This window comes from Pelecanus crispus, chromosome 7 (genome assembly GCF_030463565.1).
Source record: "Pelecanus crispus isolate bPelCri1 chromosome 7, bPelCri1.pri, whole genome shotgun sequence".
Lineage (NCBI taxonomy): Eukaryota > Metazoa > Chordata > Aves > Pelecaniformes > Pelecanidae > Pelecanus > Pelecanus crispus.
Genome location: NC_134649.1, coordinates 43,184,124 through 43,199,172, shown reverse-complemented (window position 1 = coordinate 43,199,172; position 15,049 = coordinate 43,184,124). Strand labels below are relative to the sequence as shown.

The 15,049-nt window shown below is 37.1% G+C and overlaps 1 protein-coding gene across 2 annotated transcripts in view; it reads right to left on the bottom strand.

Moving 5' to 3' along the window:
• Nucleotides 1-15,049, bottom strand: part of ATXN7 (ataxin 7) — a 61,137-nt gene that overhangs the window by 33,674 nt on the left and 12,414 nt on the right. For both annotated transcript variants that reach the window (XM_075713897.1, XM_075713898.1), the window contains exon 3: nt 3,544-3,648. In XM_075713897.1, coding sequence (XP_075570012.1) covers nt 3,544-3,648 — 105 coding nt within the window. The remainder of the gene's footprint in view (nt 1-3,543; nt 3,649-15,049) is intronic.

Sequence of the window (15,049 nt, the reverse complement as noted above, 5' to 3'; positions counted from 1 at the left end):
ACTTAAACCCCTTGTCCAGCCCCACAAATGAAGCAGCTGAGATCTGACAGAACAGAAGATTTGTCTTGAAACAACCTTCCCCAGCTGGCTGGCCTGCGCCTGCCCCGCCAGGTCTCCAGCATCACTGCCACCCCAGGCCAAGAGGGTAAAACCATTTGAGTGTACTGACAGTCAGCTGCTGTACACAGGCTAGAAGAAATACCACAAGCAGACTTCAGGTATCTCATAATATTAGATTGCTTTTAAAAACTAACCTACACGTGGTGTTATGCATACCAAATACATCACCAAATTTTACAAATCAATGACAGTATACATAGCGACAGTATAAATTATTAAAATGGCAATTCATACTCCAAATGCACGGTTAGATTGCCTCAAAAAGTAGAATTTTGAATTAATCTGTCTTCTAGTCGATTAAAACCCATGAAATATAAAAGTATCAGTTAAATGCAAAAATCTGTGATTTGTATCAATAAAGTATTTTACTAAAAAGGTCACATATTCTGATGAACAAGGATACCTTTAAGTTATTTCTGACCACTTGTGGTCCAGGGAAAAAAAGCTAACATATGCCCTGCAATGCACTTTCAGCCTACCTAGTTAAGCAGTTTATCACAAATATGCTTTGGAAGAAATTAATTAACTCATTAGGTTTAGCTAATAGTTTGTTTAGCCTTCCTTTGACAAAAGTGACATTTTAAAAGAGCATATTCTACTTCTGAAAACAAAATCCCACGTGACAAGTTTCAAAGAACACCAAGTACCAGCGACACATACCACCAGGAGTTGTAGAGTATTTTTTTTTTTTTTTAAAGAGGTTACTATTTTAAGAGGTTACTATTTCTCTGGTAACAATTTAAAATAACTTTAAAAGACCCTACGAACATCATAAAGGTACAGCTTCATTCATGCGCTGTAATTTTTCAGAACTTGTTGAAGTAATCTCTCTTCTATCAATCCCTGAAATAATGCCACAAATAAAAGACCTAATTCAGGGAAAACTGACTGTGATGAATCCAGAGAGTGATTTATTCTCTTGTTATCATGATAGCATACTTTTTGTTTTAAAAGAACTGTGTTTTGAGGAATTCAGCAATTTCTTTCTCCTGAAGTACACTGTGTTAAAAAAAAAAAAACCAACAAAACATCACTGCCTGGTAATCAATCACCTGCCGTATTTATCAGCTTTCACATTCAATTTGCTAAAATGAGGGACAACTGCATAAGGATTTCAAGAATGTGAAGGCTGATAAAAAGCGAGGAGAGCACTAGCTCTACACAAAAATCACCAGTCAGCCGCCTTACCTTTCTGAGGCTATTAGTTTGGCAAACTAAGGTCCTTTAATGACATTCACCCCACCCAAGCCTGTTTTTCTCATCCGAATGACCCCGCCTGTTTCCTCTGCACGCCGCAGCCCTTGCCGAGTGTCTTCATTGTTCAGAATGGGCTTAAGAAATACCAAGAATAACCTTGTCACTTCCATCCCCTCCTACATTTCTCCCAAAGCATGAATCTGCCATTGATGTAAAGTTTACATCAGAGAAAGTTTCATGTTTAGAGATCACACTCCTACTACATGATCCAGAATGGGAACATTACATTAGTATTTATTCTTCTATTTTTTAAAGATATTTTCCATACCTTCAGTTTGTAGTTCCCTCTTCACTCTGTCCCTTTTAAATTGCAAGTAGTGCTTACAGAAGAGTTTGAATTAACTTCTCATAACAAGTTTAAAACTGGTACAAAGCAGCATTACAAACCCCCATATTTTCATGTCTCGGTCAAGAAGCAATGCCGTACCTACTCAGTTCTTGAACTGCTACTTCAATCTGCCCACAAGGCTGTCATGCCAGCAACTACGATGCTGGTTCCTACAGCGCGGATACCCGTTTGTCAGAGAGGATTTGCAGATCACCTGCTCATTTCAGAAAGACAACCCAAAGTGCCTGCAGATATCCACAGCTCTCCATCACTACCAACCTGAGCCAGTTCCATATTACTGACCTCAAGATGGAAGATTCCATATGCCAACACTCAGAACTGGGTACCACCCAGTCCTTCCCCATAAATTTGTTTTTAACTGTCAGAATCAATTTAATATGATATTTTAGAAGGATTTACTGGACAACCCAAACTGATATTCAGTGACAGGTGAGGAATCATGCTGGCAAGGGGTGGACTTGCTCTCAGCCGATACAAAGACTTACAGTAACCAGAGTAAGAAAAGCTGATGGCCTTCTGTTCTTCGGGCTCCCTACAGCTCTGGAGACTTACATCCACAAAATTGTGGGTTTTTAAAAAATTTTATTACTACTACCATCCACAGAATAACAACCAAATGAGTAAGAATTATGTCACAAGACCTATCAGATTCTTCTCCAAGACCCTCTGTGTGACATGACTGCAGAAATCCAGCAGAAAGGGTAGAGATATAATCCATAAGGCATAACACCACACAAAAAACCTCAAGTGAGAGGTGAGAGGTGGAAAGGGTAAGAAGTTCACCCTTTGTACAGCATAGGCAGACCCCTTCCCAGTCTCTAGGAAGCAGCAGAAATGAATATGCCTTTTCTTGCCAAAGAGCTGGAGTATTTAAGATGCAAGAAAAGTCATCCCTTGTTCTCAATGCTAGAAGAGCCTCCCCACCCATATCCAGCATTTTCTATCCTTTTAAATACCAAGGCAGTAAGTTGGCTAGAAAAAAAGGGAACAGATACAAATACGCACACACAGAGGGAGGAAGGAGTAGTTCAGAAGGGGCTTTGTCCATCTTTTTTATTAGCACTTGGTTAGAAAACATCTGAATTTCTCAAGAAACAAAAAGCTGAATACCCAAAACCTCCTGTCCCAATAGTGGCATGAAATGGTTTGAGATTAATTTCTAGGCTTGAGAGGAGTATGAAAAAGGAAGAACTGCCAACCTCCCCCAGTTAGGTTTGTAGGAAGTAACAGAGCACTTGAACTTGCATAGCACTTCACATTATCTCAGTCCTCTATAAACGCTGGCTAACACCAACCAACACAACAAGAGCTTCCTAGCACAGTTTATATACAAAACCATCAGACCAGTAAAACAAATACAAATTGATACTTCTGAAAATAAATAGATAAGCTTACTGGCCACTGGAAGCATACTATGTTTTACAACAAAATTTGTAAGCTTAGCTTTTAGCTCAAATTCACAGTTCAGCTGCAGCAGAACCCATGTATAAATAATTTGTATAAATACACAAGGAGAAATGACACACACAGACACAAACACACTACACATACTGTCTGTGAAATAAACTATATATATGTCATTTCAAAATTGAACTGTATGTATGCAGCATTTCAAGAAGGCATTAACAAAATTAAAAGGAACGAGATCTTTACGTAACTGCATTACAATGTATATATAAAATGATTAAACACAGGTTATGTTCTTTGACATTATTTATAATGTAATGATCTATGTACCACCAATTTAAAAAAAAAATTGCCAGGCTTAATCCTGATTTAACCTCACCCTTAATTATTAAAAATAGTTAAGCACTTACCATAATGTGATTGAAATGCCTGTGGTTTTACGACCTGATTACAGTGGTTACACATCACCAAATAGAAATCATCATGAGCCGGGCAAAGACCAAATATTGGCATATCTAAAAACAAAAAGACAAAATGGCATCTCTCAGCTGCTGACAATTATTGAGAAACAGTTTAATTACAGAGCCACGACACCAGTGTTGAATCATAATTTTAATACATTTGTATCAAATTTGAAAATGAGGAAAAAAGAGCATATAATGCAATAGATAATTTTGTGCTGGAGTATTACAAAAGCAAAAATCTTCCTACAAAGATAAATGTAAAATGAGTGATTACTTGTAGAAAACATCTATTAGAAAACTGATTTAGGACTGATTATACCAGATGCAAGAATGTAATAAAAAAAGACTGACTTCAAATGACAACCACAACATAAGAGGGAATATTTTATGTATTCTGAAAGGGGTTTGGATTTTATTCCAATTTCATTAAATGAATTCAAAAATGAACTTTATTTTCTATTTATTTTTTTAAACCATTTTAAACACACAGTCGTTTACCAGGCAGTATTACATGCCTAATGGTTTTATTTGTTTAACAGTGCATTATAGTCCAGCCATCTGCTGCCAGAGATCTGTGTAACAGCTATATAAGAGAGAGAAATAGAGAGAACAGTATGTCAGAGCATGTGTGGATTTCAGAGATAACACACATACTTGCAGACTTTTACTAATAAAATTAGTTTCTACAATTTTGTTTTTAAGAATACAGTCTCTTAAGAGTATGGTTTAACAGTTAAAACTGCATTCAGAGACTACTGGAGCATTAAACACAACATTTACTACACAACTTAAAGGTATATTACATTTATACAACTAAAAATGTTACTCGATATGAGAAGACAAAAAATAGGAAACTGTGAATGTAAGAGTATAAATTCATTATTGCCAAAGCATGTGGCTAAGGGATCTATAACACTATTTAAAGGTTTAAAACTGATATAAGAAAAAACTTACTGTCTTTAAAAAAATACTCAAGTAGTAGATTTATGTCAACAGTAACTTAGAAATTAAGTTATTTACCTCTGTGCTAGAACTGACCCCAAAGTTTTGTTTTAAAGCTACTAATTTGCCTATGTGTATTTTTTAACATCATCCATATTTTTGTTCATTAATGGAACACCAACTATGAAACAAATTGAGTGGGCTGCATTTTAAGAGTGAATGTGCCGTAATCCCAGGTAACCGCTGGCAGTGCGGCGCTGTCAGCCCTGTAGAAACCCACAGCCTCCACTTTGTTTCTTGCAGACAAAAGAACGTATCCACACCAAATAGCTTCCAGAATTAAGGGCTCCCTTTGTAGTAAGTACCTTCATCATAAAAATTTAATTACCTTTCTTTAAAAAGTAAGGTCTATCCTAGGTTTTCCAACAACTTTATTAGTACTACATTAAAATTAAGCACGATACCTGCAATAACAGCTGCAACTGGATTTTGCAGCTGGACGCAAATACAATGACCATTGACATCTGACATGGCTGTGAGAGATCAGAGCTACGCTTATCTAAATCACAGGCACCTTTTCGCAACTGAGGTTACATTAAATAATAAAGTATAAACTGATTTGCCCTTCATTAAGTAGTGACTCTTGCTTATTTATTTATACGATATTTATATTTTAAAAGTATTAAGACCTCAGGCACACCTAACTTACTGCAAATTAGGCAAAAATGAGTAAATATATGCTGGAGGGGGAAAAAAATCAGATAGGAATTATAAACTTCTATTGTTCAATATCTACTTTCTGTGATGCAATGTTAAGCTAGTTAAGGGGGGAAAAAAAAAGTACAAACTTAAATGTCATTGTTAATATTCCATGCAGGAGCTCTTTGGGTATGCCTGCGTAAAAAAGTTTCCACACGGCAAGCAAATACTCGAGGGTCACTTCCATTTGACTACTAATACACCATGATGAATGGGACAATGACAGCGTGCACTGCCTGCTATTTACATTGTTAATAGCACACAGACAGGCCACTACTGTATAATGTCTAACGAACTGTAAATCCACACCCTGTAACCTGTTCTCATAACCATACCTTTCAGACAACACTGGATTCACAGACTTGACACCAGCTTGTACAGAATGCAGGGGGGAAGTCATTAACAGGAGGAAAGGATTGCCTGCTTCTGTGTCTCTTGCAAGATAAAGCACTCCTTGACACTAGTCTGAGACATCGAACTCACTCTATTTAAGTATCCTTTTATGAATATTTGCTCGCAATACAGAGCTGCAATTTAAAACAAGTGAAACAAATTGGCAGAAATTGATGTAAACAAAAATGTTTTCCTATTTCAGTTTGGGGATCCCAAAAAATCTGAATAATTTACAAGCATCCTTTACATTGTGAAGCACATCTTCAGAGTTTTAAAATCAATGCTCCAAGTGACAGAAAGCAATGCCAAAATACTAGGAAATACACAAACTCATAAAGAACCATTCTAAGAGTAAAACCACTTGACACAGGAAAAAAAAAAAAGGATTTGCTGCACACCCAAAATCACAACCGCAATTTCAAAGGAAGTCACGCACAAGACACCAGCCAGATCACACAAATTAATGTAAAAGATCTTCTACCCCTGCAGTATTCTCCTACAGTGCTGATAATAGAGCAGCACCTAAATGTAACCAGCAAGGGAGTAGCGGGAAGGTTAAGAGTCCTAAATCCAATTCCTTTTGTTTTCACATGAGGTAAAATAAACTATAGCTTTTTATTATCAAAGCATTTCTTTAAAATAGATACAATCAAATCCTTTTGTCAGAGAAACCCATAGGGTCCCAAATAAGAGCGGAACCCAACTATGCTGAGCACTGCATTAACACACGAGACCAGTCCACAGACTAGATACCAGGGGGCAAAAAGTAATAACAATACTTCATGGTGACTTGAATGTGAGTTTTAACAAAGGGTTTGGAACTGTAAGGAGCGTGACCCAACCAAGATCAGTTAAGAGGACTGGAAGAGACCTGAATCCACACTTCCCAACCCCGGAGCCTCAATCTTAGGCAGGTAGGCTCCCACACGTTTAACGTGGTTCGCTGTCATTTTGGTCAAGCAGAGCAAGAACAGGTTTCAGGGAAATCGTATTTCTGTTTCTGTGTTCCAACGTGGCAAACACCTATGCAGCACTGTTATGAGAATGACAAATTAGACCATGCAAATGTTAGAGAATAATATACAGAACAGTTTAATGAAACTTATGTAAGAAGTACATTAACAAGAATAGGAGATGGATGCCTAATTTTTCTGTCGCCCCACCCCCACCCCCCCCGCCAACCATTTATGAAAGTTCACCAGTCTTGCAGTTGGTATTCTAATGTCTAAGTGAAATAGGTACAAAGTATTAATGACATGCAAATTCTCTATTTAAAAGTCTAATGAAGTTTATAGTATTTCACCAGTGTCACTTCAAACGCACTGTTCCTCCGAGTTTAAAAGATTACTTTTTGAAATACTTCACTGTAAATGTAAAGCCTGTGCCTCTCAAGGAAGAGCCTAGCAACCGTGATTCATATGTTCCTCTTTCAAAGCTGGGCTCATTTAACTCTCTCCATCTGGGAATGTTTTTCAAGGTCAAACTGAAAATTTAAACCAAGACCTCAAACTTTCCATTTATTTTTCCATAAATGTAGTATTTATACAGTATCAACATACAAAAACTGTTATAGGAGCTGCTAGTTACATTAATTCTACTAACACCATAAAGAAAACCAACTTCATTTACCTCCATAATATGAAACTTCTGAATGTTGTGACCTCCAGAATTCACTTCTCCTTTCAAATGTAACTTAGTTACAGTGTTTTTAAAAAGGTAACTTGAAATGATATATTGCTGTACTCTTCATCAAGACTAGAGCAAGTCGGTGCCATAGGCGATTCTGAGATTCCTTAACTGCATTATTTGTTGAGCATGTAACAAGGAAAATGCTTATTCGGAAAAGGCCAATACAGCTCCTTTTCTAATAAAAAAGGAAAAAAACAATGATGGACAATCTGGCAAACCGTACATCAAGTAACATGGAGCTCAGCATGTCTACTCTGAAAAACTTTCTTAAACTGAGCTGCCACCTCCTCTTCTCCTCAGGGATGTACAAGCACATAAGTCACCTAATAATTTCTTAGTATTTTCAGCATTTTCTTTCAAGACAGTTACACTACAGAAATTCACGCTTGTGGTCATTAAAAGTAACTGTGTCTGTGTACTCTCAATTCTATTACTTAACTTCACAGACAACAGACCAAATAAAACAGGCTAAATCATGCAGCCAGAGAACAGGTCGGCAGTTTGTGTTTATCGAGCCACTAGATTCAGTGACTGCCACAGCTCCACTGTGCATTTGTATTGGAGTTTTTTTAACCCCCCAAACTTCTCAAATTTCCTATAAACCTTGTTGTCCCTTTTCAGACTGGGACCATTGCACAGTCCATCTCTCCTAGCACCTGATAAGACAACAACCCTTCTAGAAATGAAATTAAATATCACCAAAAAAAGTGAGGTCAAGATCTTCTCCAGGACAGCAAACTCTAGAGGAAGAGGGTAAAAGGAGCCCTAATCCTGGCTGTTTGCAGAGACCAGAACATAGGTTTCCTATTTTGCAGAAGTCTGCTCACCGCGACTGAAAAAACAAGGAGGAGAGTGAAAACCGAAACAGAGGAAGAGAAAGCAAAACTATCAAGGGCAGAAATGAACGGGCAAAGAACAAACTCCATCAGAGTCAGGGCAAAAGAATAAAAAACCTGATGAAAAAAAGTGACAAGAATACATAAAAGTACTGCAGAATTTTTTTTTTAAGCCGGAACACTGCTAATGCTCACTTCTTGCCTATCCATTCTCAGCATAAGGATCTGCTTATTAAGATTATTTTTGAAAGTCTGAACCTCATTTATCACAAATACTTACATACTGCTTGCCATTTAGTGTAGTTTGACAATGGACATTTCATGCTGATGGCCCATGTGAACAGTAAAATGTTTTGACTACGAAGATCCCCACGGCACAGCGTAACATGCCTTCAGCACACCACCAACCTGATTATACTTAATAATATTTTTAATCACCATAGTTAATATCAGATGCAATAAAACGCGATGGCCTAGACTACTAACTTTACACTCGTAACAGATATAACTATTATCTTTAAAACTCCTTAAACACAGAACTTATTTTTCTTTTTACTGGGGCCTGATCCAAATCCACCCTAAGTAAATGTACCAACTTTTATCGATTCACTAGGCTTTCCATTAAAGACATCAGAGAACTGTTTTGGAGGTAGTATACAAGGAAATTGTACATATATCCCATTAGTTTGAAATGTTGCCAAATCTGGATTGCTTGAACTACTTACTTCATGGACCAAGTAAGTACAAATAGTGTCCATAAAAGCTATCTTGAATACATTTGCTCTATACTAGTTGTGTTTTCTCTTCTCGTTAGAAGATAATTAGTCTTGATCATATTAAGCTAAAAAAATATGCAAGTACACCTTGTTTTAACCTGACTTAACTGGTAGATCTCTTTCTCTAAAGGCATGCTTTTATTACAACTTTTCTTTAAGACAACATAACTCTTCAGTAACATCTGAAAAAGTTTCAAAAAACGGAGGAAAAAAACCCACAGCCGCAGTAACCTAAAACTAGTTGATATCTTGAAGGAAAAAAAGTTTTGTGCTGCCTCCCATAATTTGCTTGTAACACTTGTCCCAGCTACTGTCAGATCCTGTTAAAGTAATACAAATATTTCTATTGTTCTACCCTTTATGGTTGTGGAGAACATAAATGTCATTTTAATACCTGAAAGCTGACAAAACCTCCCAAATTACCATTTTTAAGAGCTTGTGATTTGGGGGACAGAGGCACGAGGAGGGGAGAGGAAGGCACCTAACCAGCGTTTAGGACCACATGAAACAGCCTGCACCAAACCCGGGCAGATTTCAAACAGAAAGCTGAGCTTGGTTACAACCAGACTAATGGCTTACAGTCAGCCCAAAATGCTAAAATTCTGCCAAGAAATCTGCACACCAGGAGTCCTGCTGGATTTATTGCTGACTTTAGCTGTCAATAACAAGTAATTTTCAGGTGCAAGGAAGACCTTAGATGCAAGCCTGAGGCAGCAAGCTTTCTGCACAAATAGCACTACAAGGTATCTTAACTAACTTAACTAAGTAAAGCTCCCATCAATTCTAAGTCATATAGTCCCTTATTTTAATTGATATGCATGTGCTAAAAGAAAAGAAGTTATCTAAGTTAGCATCTCAAAACTTACCTTTTATACACAAATACTTTACTTTCTGCAACTGAAATATTATTTTCTACACAATATTTTTCCAAACTATTTTCCAGAAACACTCAAGTGCTTATCATTCATGAACACACATGTGGTTTTGTATACTTATCAATGTTGAAATGAAATTAAACTACTGGCAATTTTTTTTACTGTGTACTATGCAAGATGATATTAAAAAAGAATATTCCTAAACAGATATTGTGAACAAAATAACTAAAACCACGTAATATTCAGACTGCTCTGGTTTACACAAGTTTTAAACCAAAGTAAGAGATTCTAGTAAAATACACATACTTGAGGGTTTTCTGCAAAATTTCAAGTAATGAACACTTAGGTATTAATAGAACACAAGTATTTTACGAACCATATGGGCAGGCATAACAAATTTGTGCTTGCAAAGAACTTATGCATAATCAAACTGAACATAAAGTGATCAAATTTACATACAGAAACACTTTTTAAAAAAATTTGTCCCATAAGGTTTGTGCTCATGTTGCCTCAGATACAAAAGAACTTTTTAATACAAAAAAGAGCAAACCAAATGGACATTCCTATACCCGAGCTGCTTCATTTAGGCTCAGAGGGAAGCATTGCTAAAGTATTTTCTGCAAGGTTATCTATTTTTTACATTCCTTGCCAACTCCGCTCTGTCCATTAAGTAACTTACATTTTTTTGCACATACAGCTTTGAAAGCCCAGCTATTTGAGGAGACTTCTGAAAGGCACAGCTCTCCTTGGTTTCTGAGCACAAGTGCATGAACTTTGTTTCACCGTGCAGTTGTTGATTGATCAGATGAAGGAAGGAACAGCTGAAGACTTGATTAAATGTTTTTACTGCATTTTCCACTTTGGCAAATATAGTAATTACACAGCATTTTATTAAAGTCCTAAAAATACCCAAACCTCAAAGTTTTGCCTCAGAGGACTTTCGCTTCAAGACCAAAAAACTCCATAGTCTAGTTTAACTAGGCACAGGAGCTGCATTACAAGATTTGATCGGTCGTAAATCTTCACTAGTGTTAGAACGCTCTGTCTCTAAAAGCGGAGTCCTCTCTGTCCAGCCTCCTTTCCAAACTCAAGACAACCTATTTTTCCAAAGCTACGGTTCCATAGTTTTCACTTTCCTTCCCCAAATTCAAGGCAGAATCCTGCCCAGTGAAACCTGAAAGGGTGAAGGAGGACCTACCTCTCCCAGCTCATGTTTTCCATGGGTTCAGCCATGCTGCATTTCCAAAATCCCATCCCCTGCACCACCACCTCCAGCAAAAAGGTTTGCCACATGCTGCAGGCAGTAACACTCCTCCATGCACACCCAAGTGGCAAATCCAAACACCAGTCCTTTTGCAAGGTTACAAGCACATGCTCCCTGCAATTCTCCTGTAGCCTTTCCTCTCTCTCTCTCTCTCTCTCAGGATGCAGAATGCAACACTGACAGTCGCGACATCTCCTGGTCTCTAAAATTTAAGTGTCTTGGGAAATTTCTGTATCGAACCCACTGATAAAAACTGAGCAGCAGATACCAAAGAGAAGTGTGTCATGCACACGTGCACCTGCAGCCTAGCGTGCAGCTGGGAGTTCTATTTTAGGCTCCCAAGATTTGAATGTTCCTGTAATTATATATAAAACACATATTAAAGCAGACATCTAAGTACTTAGTTAAATTCTTTGTATACAAAGTCGGCTACACACAATTAATCTTTTAGAAAAATCTAAAAACAAAACGTATGTCAAATTGTTCATTCAAAACTATTAAACAGTTTTTCTAAGTTTATTATTCAGAGTAATACAACATTTCAGTGAGCAGGTTTACAGAAGATTGCCTGTAGAAAGACTGATTAATAAATTTCTCAATGAAACACAAGTAGCATATTTAAAGCTTTTCAGCAGATGAAAAATTCTCCCCCCACACATTGTATTCTGTTACATCAGGTTTTCATCAGCAGTTTGAATGAAGTCAATCAGCTGCAAAAACTATTCCCATTTACTTGTTAATTGCTTTTCAGAGTTGAAGATCTTATTAATTTCTCCAGCCAATTTGTATAATATTACATAGATGCTGAATATACAATTTGTCATATAAGAAATCTTCAAAGTCACGCATTATTTTTAGGTGACGTGATCTCATCATGCCACTGCTATATTTCAGCCAACAAATTATTACCTGTGTTTTTCTGGCAAAACCCCTATTTATTACATACCTAATCCTAAAATACCTTAAGGAACCCTCAACGCCGAGTTTAAGTTTGCGATTATGACACAAAAATTAAACATAATTCAGAAAATAAACTTGAGGTTTACATAGTAATCTTAAAATCTGGGGTAATTCAACATGAAAGGGTACACAGAAACCCTTCAGTTATTATGCAGAAAAACAGGGTCTATTATGAAGGAAAAAAGTTCTGGCCAAGAACTAGTCACAATCATAGACTCAATTAAAATCAACTGTATCATCCAGAGAATATTCCGAATTGTATCTGAAATCATATACCCCAAAGCATGCTACTATTATGAATTGTTTTAACATCGACAGGTTTGGTACTTTTCTCCTCTTTCACATGAAGCAGTCTGTGTACTTTGCAGCAGCTGTACTTTTGTAGTAGGAAAAAGGAAGTTTATTTAAATCTAAACTCAGTTTACATAAAACTGCTCATTGCAGCAGACGTATTTTGATCCATCGTGACTGCAAATGGTGATCGTGTTCCAAGCTCCTCACCCTTTCACATCTCTTATCTAGGCTTTTGAGGAAAACAAAATTTGGTATGTGTGTTTTTTGCCATCTTTCCCTATATAACTGTCCATATCACAGCAACGCAACTGGGTGCTGGCTGTATCTTGGCACCCAGTAACTGAGGAAGTAGAGCAGTAACAACCATTCACCTACAGATTTACAAACTTTATTTTTACTGAGAACTGGAGGAATACAATGTACACACGACTATATCTTTGGTGACAGGAGAAAACAACAAAATTTAGTAATACCAGAAAAAAATTAAACAAAAAAGTGACATCAGAAATGCCAGTATCAAGACAGTCTTTAAAAATATAAACTTTTTTAAAACCAATAAAAATAAGAACTAGAGACAGTTATGCATCTCTTACATGATGGCATGACTGCAATCTTCGTATTAAAAACATAATCTGTTAACATATTCTTTTCCCTGCTACACAGGACATGCATAGTGCTCATCTTTCAACCTCTTCTACCCTCTCCCCTGCTGGCCCCAGCTCCTGTTTGATACCAGCACAGCATTCTTTAATTCTGCAAAAGCAATGCATCTTTGCACAAAGAATACTCTGCACCTGAGGGAGCAAATCAGCATATGCAAAAAAAAAAAATTTAAGGAAAATAATACAGATGACCTGTCAACTGAATCCTATTTCAGTATTTTCTTTTATTAGGCAACCCAACTACCTAAAACCACCCCACCCCTGCCACTCCCATTCTCCATGCACTGGAACATCCACTTCAAAAATAAGACTGTTTCAGTCATGTCTAATATAGCTATAGGGAAACCAATGCCTGTCAATTTTCACATACCAGCTCACATTTCTGCACCCCTCTCGATTTGTCAGGCACTATTAGCTTTTCCATTAAAATTTACTTTCTTTGCTTTACAGATTTACTAGCAGTTGATTTGATAAAAAAAAAAAAAAGTTGCACAGCAACAGGCATATAAATGTACTATAGCAAAAAAAACCCCAACAGTACTGTGATATTTAATGAGATTAAAAGATAAAGCAGAAAATAAAACAATGTTTTTGTTGTTATAGTGCAGTAAGAGAGCTAAGCCACTTCTTATGTACTTGAACACACATCTAGCAACACAAAGTGTTTTCAACTTGGCCATTGCATACCTTTAGACAAATAAGTATAACTGTTTCAATTATATAGCTGAGGAACCACTAAACCGTAAGTCTTTACTTCTCACAAATGACATATTCCAGCACATACAGAGCTACTGTCATCAGAGCTTCCCTTCCAAGAGGGGATCTATCTATTCAGAAGCATTAGGGTTCAAACCAGTACCAGTTGTCCTCTGAGACAGTTATAGTAACTAAATAGGTAAGCGCTGAAGAAAATCAGGCTACCTGTTCACAGTGTAAGGTCAATAATTCCACTGCTGGCTGTTTGTGATGCAACACAAACCCAGTTCAGCCTAAAAATTCTTTATGAAAGTGATTTTTTTGTTTTGTTTTGTTATGGAATTTCAAATTCTTCTAAAGAAGAAATTTTAGGTTTTGCCTTTGTATGTCATCCCCCTTCTAGAATAAGCCCATCGCTATCCTTATTTCAAGATGTAGTTCTTCACTGTTAAGAGTGATTTGCCTTATTTTAGGAGCCCGCCTTCACAAAATTTTCTAGAATTCCATCTCCAAACATTATACATAAAATACATGATATCTGTTACAGAATAAAAAAGACTCTGAAAACACTGGGTGAACAAATCCGTACCAGGTATTATCGTTCCATATCTGGCATTAGTTCTCTGCTACTGAAAGCACCCATTTCGCTCTTAAATAGAAACAGGTTGGGAAGGACTGCAACTTCTAATATCTTTAAATTTAGATGTATTCAAAAATGAAGACCACTTAGATCATATTATACATGCAGAAGATCTGAAAGGGTTGACATGCTTTAAAGTAATTTTTCTGCTCTTTCATGGTCTGGGCCTCTAGAACATAACCAGAACACCAGCCCACTTGTGATGTACACAGAAGGTAATACCTATAGCAAAACGAAAAGGAAGGAGAAAAGAATTTGCTCAGACTACTTAATGTACCGATTTGGTCTAACTCACATTTTTGGCAGACACTTCTAAGACTACTGCTCTCCTCTGGTCCCTCTGCAGCCAACAGTGCTCGTCACACTTGGGAAGATTGTGTATGGATACATAAGAATGCAGCTAAATATACAGGGAGAGGGGGAAAAGGAAGTTTTCTCCCTTTTGTAGGCCAGCTAGGAAGCAAAATGCTCTGCTTTTGGGGGGGGGGGGGGGGGGGGGGGAGAAGTACTGAATTGGGCACAAATTTTAGTTTTTAGACCTCTCACGTCAAAAAGGACATAAGAATAAGCCTGATTATACAAGCAGCAAGACAGAGAAAGTCATCCTCATGCAGATACAAGAAGATCCGATATATTCAGTGTATGACTGTGCGATGAGACACAGGC